The sequence below is a fragment of the Oncorhynchus nerka genome, linkage group LG27 (genome assembly GCF_034236695.1).
Source record: "Oncorhynchus nerka isolate Pitt River linkage group LG27, Oner_Uvic_2.0, whole genome shotgun sequence".
Lineage (NCBI taxonomy): Eukaryota > Metazoa > Chordata > Actinopteri > Salmoniformes > Salmonidae > Oncorhynchus > Oncorhynchus nerka.
The window spans coordinates 60307438-60317669 of record NC_088422.1 but is presented as its reverse complement, the minus strand read 5'-3'; the positions used below and the strand labels follow the sequence as shown (position 1 = coordinate 60317669).

Here is a 10232-nt window from a genome sequence, read left to right as displayed (position 1 = left end):
TGTTTCCAATGTGCTGGTTATATAACATAACCAAATATTACAGTTCACAGTTCATCAACCTCAATATCCATCATGGCCCCTAAACGAAAAGAGAGAAAAACGATGGGACATTTTTTAAATCCATTGCCTGGCAAGGACAACATGAACCTGGAAGAATAATTGCAATAATGAGAACCAAGAAATAAACCCACTGATTCATTAATAAGTGAAACGTACTGACTAGATCAGCCTGTCCCATGGGTCTGATACGTCTCTTTTCAGTTTAAAATGGAAAAAAAGCGCCCATTGTCTTAGTCAGAGTCAAATCTGATGTAGGACAATGTGATGAGGCTTAACAGTTGTGACATCATTGTGTAATGAATAAATAAAATGACCAAAATCAAGTATCGTCTAGCTCGAACCAAGAGGTTTATTTTGACTAATAAGCCACAGTTTCAAATGTTCTAGCTCAATACAGACTGGGTTAGACTTAAAGCACCTTTAAATAATCAGTTGGCATTAAAAAAGAATGGCACTCGCGGGAAGTGAGATACAGTATATTTTCCAAGTGAAATGTAGAAAAGTGAACTGTGGATGCCAAAGACACAACCCTTATTATATAAACATTTATGCGACTTTCTATAGTCTTCAACAATACATGACACATTAACAATACATAATACAAATAACAGGGCAGATAGCAAATGCAAATAATAGAATGAAGATATATATACATACACACACACACACACAGTACCAGTCAAAAGTTTGGATACACCTAATCATTCATGAGCTATAAAAAACAACTATTTTCTACATTGTAGAATAATAGTGAAGTCATCACAACTACGAAATAACACATATGGAATAATGTAGTAACCAAAAAAGTGTTAAACAAATAAAAAATACATTTGACATTTTAGAATCTAATCTTTAGAATCTAATTAAATAGCCACCCTTTGCCTTGACAGTTTTGCACACTCTTGGCAGTCTCTCAACCAGCTTCACATGGAATGCTTTTCCAACAGTCTTGAAGGAGTTCCCCCATATGCTGAGCACTTGTTGGCTGCTTTTCCTTCACTCTGCCATCCAACTCATCCCAAACATCTCAATTTGGTTGAGGTCGTGGGACTGTGGAGGCCAGGTCATCTGATGCAGCATTCCATCACTCTCCTTCTTGGTCAAATAGCCCTTACACAACCTGGAGGTATGTTGGGTCATTGTCCTATTGAAAAACAAATGATAGTCCAACTAAGCGCAGAATGTTGTGGCAGCCATGATGGTTAAGTGTATCTTGAATTCTAAATAAATCACAGACAGTGTCACCAGCAAAGCACCATGCTTTACAGTGGGAAATACACATGTGGAGATCATCCGTTCACCCACCATGCGTCTCACAAAGACACGGTGGTTGGAACCAAAATGTTCCAATTTGGACTCCAGACCAAAGGACACATTTCCACCGGTCTAATATCTATTGCTCATGTTTCTTGGCACAAGCAAGTCTCTTCTTCTTATTGGTGTCCTTTAGTAGTGGTTTCTTTGCAGAAATTCGACCATGAAAGCCTGATTCACACAGTCTCCTCTGAACAGTTTATGTTGAGATGTGTCTGTTACTTGAAATCTGTGAAGCATTTATTTGGGCTGCAATTTCTGAGGCTGGTAACTCTAATGAACTTATCCTCTGCAGCAGAGGTAACTCTGGGTCTTTAATTCCTGTGGCGGTCATCATAGCGCTTGACGGTTTTTGCGACTGCACTTGAAGAAACTTTCAAAGTTCTTGAAATTTTCCAGATTGACTGACCTTCATGTCTTAAAGTAATGGTGGATGTTTCATGCCATAATATGGACTTGGTATTTTACCAAATAGGGCTATCTTCTGTATACCCCTCCTACTTTGTCACAACACAACTGATTGGCTCAAACGCATTAAGGAACAACATTCCACAAATTAACTTTTAAGAAGGACCACCTGTAAATTTAAATGCATTTCAGGTGAATACCTCATGAAGCTGGTTGAGAGAATGCCAAGAGTTTGCAAAGCTGTCATCAAGGCAAAGGGTGGCAAATTTGAAGAATCTCAAAAATAAAATACATTTTGATTTGTTAACACTTTTTTGGATACTACATGATTCCATATGTGTTACTTCATAGTTTTGATGTCTTCCCTATTATTCTACAATGTAGAAAATAGTGAAAATAAAGAAAAAACACATGAATGAGTAGGTGTTCTAAAACTTTTGACCGGTAGTGTATACACAGTTAAAGACAAAAGTTTACATACACTTAGGTTGGGGTCATTAAAACTCGTTTTTCAACCACTCCACAAATTTCTTGTTAACATACTAGTTTTGGCAAGTTGGTTAGGACATCTACTTTGTGCATGACACAAGTAAATTTTCCAACAATTGTTTAGACAGATTATTTCACTTATAATTCACTGTATCACAATTGAGTCAATTGGAGGTGTACCTGTGGATGTATTTCAAGGCCTACCTTCAAACTCAGTGCCTCTTTGCTTGACATCATGGGAAAATCAAAAGAAATCAGCCAAGACCTCAGAAAAATTGTAGACCTCCACAAGTCTGGTTCATCCTTGGGAGCAATTTCCAAATGCCTGAAGGTACCACGTTCATCTGTACAAACAATAGTATGCAAGTATAAACACCGTGGGACACCGCAGTCGTCATACCGTTCAGGAAGGAGAAACGTTCTGTCTCCTAGAGATGAACACACTTTGGTGAGTAAAGTGCAAATCAATCCCAGAACAACAGCAAAAGACCTTGTGAAGATGCTGGAGGAAACGGGTACAAAAGTATCTATATCCACATTAAAACGAGTCCTATTTTGACATAACCCCGCTCAGCAAGGATGAAACTGCTCCAAAACCGCCATAAAAAAGCCAGACTACGGTTTGCAACTGCACATGGGGACAAATATCGTACTTTTTGGAGAAATGTCCTCTGGTCTGTTGAAACAAAAATAGAACTGTTTCAACATAATGTCCATCGTTATGTTTGTAGGAAAAAGAGGAGGCTTGCAAGCCCGAAGAACACCATTCCAACCGTGAAGCATGGGGGTGGCAGCATCATGTTGTGTGGGTGCTTTGCTGCAGGAGGGACTTGAGCACTTCACAAAATAGATGACATCATGAGGAAGGACAATTATGTGGATATATTGAAGCAACATCTCAAGACATCAGTCAAGAAGTTAAAGCTTGGTCGCAAATGGGTCTTCCAAATGGACAATGACCCCAAGCATACTTCCAAAGTTGTGGCAGAATGGCTTAAGGACAACAAAGTCAAGATACTGGAGTGGCCATCACAAAGCTCTGACCTCAATCCTATAGAAAATGTGTGGGCAGAACTGAAAAAGTGTGTGCGAGCAAGGAGGCCTACAAACCTGACTCAGTTACACCAGCTCTGTCAGGAGGAATGGGCCAAAATTCACCCAACTTATTGTGGGAAGCTTGTGGAAGGCTACCTGAAACCTGAAACAATTTAAAGGCAATGCCACCAAATACTAATTAAGTGTATGCAAACTTCTGGCCCACTGGGAATGTGATGAAAGAAATAAAAGCTGAAATAAATCATTCTTTCTACTATTATTCTGACATTTCACATTCTTAAAATCCTAACTGACCTAAGCCAGGGAATTTTTACTAGGATTAAATGTCAGGAATTGTGAAAAACTGAGTTTAAATGTATTTTGCTAAGGTGTATGTAAACTTCGGACTTCAACTCTATTCACAGTATATCTCATAGTTTTTTCATCTTCATGGAATTGATCAGTTCTCTCATCACTGCCATAGTCTCTGTGTGCTGTTGCTGCAGAAGGCTTCGCAGCTGATTAAAGCGCTCCTCTGCCCTCCTTTCCCTCTCCTCTTGCAATCGTTTGTCCTCCTCCCTGTAACCCTGAAAGACATCCAATATGTTTGCCATCCTCCTTCTCTTCCGCCCACTGGCTCCAACATGGAGGGGGTTTCCTGTATGTGAAGAGGAGAAGGAGGCAGACGTGGAGGGGGGACTGACAATGTCAGTGGGGCTCGCCGGCACCTCCACAATGTGTAACAGATTCTGGCTTATGTCCTCAACCCCTGCATCAGCCTCAGCATCTCCCATGCTGCCATCAGGCTCGGGGGAGTCTTCAGATAGTTGAAGGCTGAGCCGGTGGCCTATGAGGTCCTGGAGCCTGTTGAAGTAGGCCGGAAGCTTCCGCTTTGCCATGTCAGCCTTCTCTGGGTGGAGGATGTACTCCTTGTACGCCCTCGATAGGTTCCGCCATTTCTGGAAGCATCGCTCCCCTGCCTGCTCAGGCACATCACTGATGGGGAAGCCTTGCTCCTTTAGCCTGCTAGCTATGATCTCAAAGATCCTCTTGGTTCGGGTCTTGTTCTCCCTGATTAGTCCCTGGATCTCTGGAGAGCTGTACAGCTCTACTAAAGCCTCCGTTGCCTCAATGTCCTGACTAATCATTTTCCGCTCCGACCACACAGGCAGGGACCCACCGTTCTCAGCAGCTGGAGACATGGATAGGAAGACAAAAATAAAGACTTATTATGTAAATACTGTCAGTGATTTTGAAAATGGCTGCGTCCTTTTCAGTTATAAGCCAACTGCTAAGATTCAACATTATAACAAATTTACCTCTGTCATCCCCAAGCCATGACCTCCTCCTCCCCTTTTGGAGTTGATTCTCTGCCCTCTCCTCCTCTGCATTTGACTGGAGTATCTTGGGATGTGGGACCCGTTCGCTCCTGGACTTCCTGGCTAGCGGATCAGGCTCAGTGGTGCCTGTATGGACTCCAATCTCTGCCTCTGGGCTGCAGGTGGAGGGTATACCGAGGTTGACTGGATGGCCTGATGGGACTACAATAGCGTAGAGGGGCAAGCTTGGAGTTGGTGCTACAGCTTTAGGCTTCAGCTTGGCCAACGCCCTGGCTGGGGTGTCAGCAGCAGCCAGCTTGGAGCTCAGCCTCTGGCCCATGAGTGCATGGAACTGGTCATAGAACTCGGGCTGTTTCCTGCGTCCAGCGTCAGTCCTCTTGGACGCCAGCACATAGTCTTTGTACGTGCGCTCCATGTTGCGCCACTTTTGGAAGCATCGCTTGCCAGCCTGCCAGGAGTTCTCACTGATCAGGAAGCCCTGTGCCTCCATCCGACTGGCAATGATCTCAAAGATCTGCTTGGTTCTGGTTGTCCGGTCGTTCAGTAGGCTCTGGATTTCTGGGGACCCGTAGTGCTCGATGAGGGTCTGGGTGGCCTCCCGGTCCCGGGCTGTAACATTCCAGGGGCTTGACCACACTCGTGAGTCCTTTTCAACTGTTGTGGAGGGAGACAAGATGATAATTCAAAACCCCAAGTTCAACTTGATCAGCCTCTGACGCGTAAGCACCTTAAAACTGCTTATAACAATATAAACAAACATTCTTACATAATAAAATGATCCTCTTCATTAACTATATTTGTGCAAAAAACGACATGTTGATATATGAAGTATTCATTTCAAAAAGGTGACAACGGGTTTGATATTGCCATTCATTGTTTGAGCTTCTCCATGTATTTTGCAACATGGCTCCCCCTGGTGGTCAAAATGTATTTAAATGATCTTCATCTTTCCTTCAAAGTCACTCATACTAATGAATTTCTTAGAGTAACTATTTAGGAGATCTTAGATCAGTGATATGGGTAGAAAAGTACACACATTGTAGCACTCTGGAAAGCAATAAAATAAGTTTGGTAGTTAACTAGAGGGCTGGCAAAGGGATGAGGCTGGTAGGTGTGTTACCTGTGGCCAAGTTGCTGCCGATGGTGTCCTGGGACATGCGGTGTAATCGGTCCATGTAGTCATCACTGTACCATACCCGCAGCCTCTCTCCCACTGACAGGTCACGGCACACCTGGAAGTAGATGTGCTCGCCATGCTGGAAGGCTGTCAGGTTTCGCTCAATGTCCTCTGAAGAATTTCGGACATACCTCATCCAGTTGGCTTTGGTTTCGTCGCTAACATCAATGGATTTGTATGAGTTGTTTTTGTCCACCAACTAGGGATAAACGTCATTGACATAAATACATAGATGCGAGAGCCTTAAAGTTACAAATGGTGCATGAAGTTAGGAAGACAATTTCATGAGGCATACCATATACTAGTGAAAAGTGATTTTCAGAACATAGTAAGGTTTGTGGATTCAACTCACCATCCCGGAGAGGAAACCAGAGGACTTGTCCTGTGACATCACTTCACCCTGGTAAGGACCGAATAGTGCCCCCCTGGGAATGTCTTTGTCTACGCAGCATACGTCCACCTCGCTGCCTTCCTGAATGACCTCAATGCCATTAGGAGTAGTAAGGGCGGCACGGTTTGGGACGCCCACTGGCACAGGGGTGTCAGGCACAAAAACTGGAGGGCCATGTGTGGGGCATTCATCAATAAAATATTCTTTGCACTCTTCACAAACTGTAAGACATGACAAGGGTACATTTTAGGTAATATAATTTTAAGGTAAAATACATTTTTTAAATTACAGCAATGATGCATGAATGAAAAAATAATACAACAGCAACAATAGAAGTTGTAGAGTACATTTCATTAGCAATAAAAATGCAATATTCACATAAAAAAATTATAGGCCTAGTGGCACTGGGAAATGTATCAAAGTATCAGAACAAATGAAACAGTTAAACATAGTTTTGCTGCTCTTAGTCATAGTCTAAGGCTCTTTGTACAAGTCTGTGTGTAAAGGCAATGGACAGAAATAGCTAATACTCACACCAGAAGTAACATTTTTGATGTCTCTCAATGGTGAAAAGCAAGTGGTCGACTTTCAATCTCTGGTTGGCTCCTTCAGTCTCAAAGGACTCCATGTCTTTTATTTCACTATAAGATATAGCATATCAAAATACAATCGCTGAGTGTCAAACGTTTTATTTTATTTGTATAACTGCACCCGATTAGCATCCTTTTAATTCAACTAACCTGCAAAGATGGGCTATCAATGCAGCAGATATTAAAACAGACTCGGTTATATGAAAACCAGTGGAGGCCGCAGAGGGGAGGACGACTCATAATAATGGCAAGAATGGAATGGTATCAAACACCTGGTTTTCATGTGCTTAATTCCTTTTACTCCATTCCAGCCATTATTATGAGCCGTCCTTCCCTCAGCAGCCTCCACTGATCAAAACAGCAGGTCATTGATTAGTAGAGGATAGAACACATAGCCACTACTAGGCTATCCAGCCGATCCAACCCGCTTGCTTAGAGCTGCACTAGTGTCAGACAGGCTTTCTGTGTAGATTAAGACACATCAGGGCCGGTGCGAGATATGGCTCGCAAAACATACCTCAATCCAGGGGTGAGAAATACGTTGTACTCCGAATTGTCCCATTATCCCAACTGTTATACCGAGAAGATTGAACAACTGCTATTTCAAATAACAGTGGAGCCGGCGCAAGACATGGCTCGCAAAACGCAGTGGTGGAAAAAGTACCCAATTGTCATACTTGAGTAAAAGTAAAGATACCTTAAAAGAAAATGACTCAAGTAAAAGTCACCCACTAAAATTCTACTTGAGTAAAAGTATTTGATTTTAAATATACTTAAGTATCAAAAGTACATGTAATTGGTCAAATATACTTGTTAAAAGTAATTTCAAATTCCCTATATTAAGCAAACCAGACAGCAAAATGTTCTTGTTTTTATTTAATTTAAGGACAGCCAGGGGCACACTCCAACACTCAGACAAAATTAACAAACGAAGCATTTGTGTTTAGTGAGTCCGCCAGATCAGAGGCAATAGAGATGACCCGGGATGTTCTCTTGATAAGTGCATACATTTGACACTTTTCCTGTCCTGCTAGCCATTCAAAATGTAACGAGTACTTTTGTGTGTTCAGGAGAAATATATGGAGTAAAAAGTACATTATTTTCTTTAGGAATGTAGTAAAGGTTAAAAGTTGTCAAAAATAGTAAAGTAAAGTACAGATACCCCCCAAAATACATTAGTAATACTTTAAAGTGATTTTACTTAAGTACTTTACACCACTAGCAAAACATACCTCATACAGGGATAAGAAATGCGTTGTACTCCGAATTGTCCCATTATCAAAACTGTTACACAGAGAATATTGAACGATTGATCTAGGAGCATTCGTTCAATCTTCTCTGTTTAACAGTTGGGATAATGGGACAATTCGGAGTACAACACATTTGTCATCCCTGGACTGAGGTACTTTTCCAGAGCCATATCTCGCGCCGGCACCCCGGTGTATTAATTTACACAGGAAGCCTGACCGACCCTAGCCTGTCTGCAGCTGTAAGCAAGCGGGTCGGATCTGCTGGCTACTAGGCCAAATTGATTCATATTACTACTTAGTGCATAGTTCTGCTTCTGTTGAATGGTCCTGGATGGCAAATGACTCTGCCATAGTGCATAGGTCCCCAGACTCTCCACCTCAGCATACCATGGCAGGTCTGTTGGTAGAAAAAAACATAATATAATACATAATATACAGGTGGCTCAGGTAATACATTTAGGCCAAGTTTTTAAAATAAACTCGACATTCAATTTCAGTCTGGCAGTGACAAAACCATAAACCGGACTACGGTGCTTGCTCTATGAGATAACATACACGAGTTCCTCTTGCCGCTGACAAATTAACTGTTGTAAATTAGCTAGTTGGGAAATAACAAAAACAGCAAAGCACGGTAGCTAATGACCCATGCCTATATCACGTAATCATGTGACTTTCTAACCATTCGAATTATGATAAATATAGCATTTACGATGTGCGAGAAAGGACACGTTTCCTGTCGGAATGTTTAGAAAGACAGGAACTTGAGGACTTCCGGATTCTGTCCTTGGCTGGAGAACGATGATTTTCCCGGAGTTTTCAAATGGAAAAAAACAATGCTACAAATTGGCCAAGAACCTGTGGAAATCCTGAGTTAATTGAAATAATATTTTCGAGTTATTGCCGCGAATCGAACGTCTATTTGAAAGATGTTTTATATCCCAACCGGCGTAGTATCATGTCCACATTGTCGTCGACTGGTTAGTCAGACAACAATGTTGCATGCATAACGCAAATACAGTAACGTTAGTTTGAGTTTGTTAGCATCATCAGTGCCACCAATAATGAATAAAAACGCGTTGATAACGTTCGTTAATAGCTAACTACCAAGTTAAATAACTACTGTTACTAGATTTCTGACATATACTCAAGCCTGTACCGGCGATCTACTGAAACCATAGCTAGTTAGCTTGCTAACTCGCCAGTTAATAGTTGGCTTGTGCTTCATAATAATTTGCTGCCTGTGTCACGAAGACATTGACAAACTTACTCACGGCCCCTTGTCGACGTGTACTATTTCCAGTTAAGCAGGCCAACTATTGTTAGTGAGCAAACTCGATTACATTAGCTAATTGTTTTGTCAGGGGCTTACATTAGCGCTGAAATGTGTTGCCTTGTCCGCGCATGCTCAGGCTTACATACATTATCACGACGAATCTTGCCACCCACCGGGGGACTCATGTTGGCAGCTCCAAGCAATCACGTATGCATGTCACACACAATTATTGATACACGATGGCCATAAATCTCAGCTAGCTATATTCCTATGGTATATACGTTGTGTATGTGGCTGCAGTTGCTTATACAGTACTGTATTATACTGGCATTGACAGCTTGAAACACAAGTCAAGGAGATACGTTTCCACTTCCTATGTAGCTAGTCATTATAAATGATATCCAAAACGTGCATTTTTGTGTCATTGTAAGCTTGACATTTACACGACATTCAAAACATTTGCATTTTTGTGAGTCTCTACATTTTGTGGCTATGGTTATTTTATTTTTTATTTAACCTTTATTTAACTAGGCAAGTCAGTTTAAGAACAAATTATTATTTACAATGATGGCCTATGAACAGTGGGTTAACTGCCTTGTTCAGGGGCAGAATGACAGATTTTTACCTTGTCAGCTTGGGGATTCAATCTAGCAATCTTTCAGTTACTGGCCCAACGCTCTAACTACTAGGCTACCTGCCACTCGATAGGATGGACTCTGGGAATGAGGGGCCCATCCCTAAACCAGGACTCACTACACAGTGTGCTGAATGCTGTTCCTCGTGGACTGACAGTGGGCCCCTCTCTAGCAAATGATGGCCAGTTGGGGCTCTGGTGTGTAGGACATACTCTGCAGAAAGGGATGCTTCTGGGCGTGGAGGACCAAAGCAACACCTTTGACCAAAGT

General features: G+C 41.8%; 1 protein-coding gene across 4 annotated transcripts; it reads right to left on the bottom strand.

Moving 5' to 3' along the window:
• Positions 1-384: 384 nt before the first annotated feature.
• On the bottom strand, positions 385-9511 carry LOC115112081 (uncharacterized). Of its 4 annotated transcripts, none has more exons than XM_029638860.2 (7): positions 9424-9511; positions 8347-8451; positions 6749-6855; positions 6176-6435; positions 5767-6022; positions 4626-5300; positions 385-4498 (listed from the first exon to the last, which is right to left on the bottom strand). In XM_029638860.2, the coding sequence occupies exons 2-7, from the start codon at positions 8403-8405 to the stop codon at positions 3738-3740; spliced, it is 2118 nt and encodes a 705-aa protein (XP_029494720.1). In that variant the 5' UTR covers positions 8406-8451; positions 9424-9511; the 3' UTR covers positions 385-3737. The 4 variants fall into 4 exon arrangements, with proteins under 4 accessions (XP_029494720.1, XP_029494718.1, XP_029494722.1 ...); XM_029638858.2 differs by having other exon boundaries at positions 9322-9474; XM_029638862.2 differs by having other exon boundaries at positions 8350-8451; positions 9322-9474.
• Between the last annotated feature and the right edge of the window lie 721 nt (positions 9512-10232).

Bases quoted from the DNA above. Each gene is read 5' to 3' on its own strand.
- LOC115112081 (XM_029638860.2), bottom strand. From the start codon at position 8,405: ATGGCAGAGTCATTTGCCATCCAGGACCATTCAACAGAAGCAGAACTA. The intron at 6,023-6,175 runs GTGAGTTGAATC...GTTTATCCCTAG, and splicing joins CTGGTTTCCTCTCCGGGATG to TTGGTGGACAAAAACAACTC. The intron at 5,301-5,766 runs GTAACACACCTA...CCTCCACAACAG, and splicing joins CGGCAGCAACTTGGCCACAG to TTGAAAAGGACTCACGAGTG.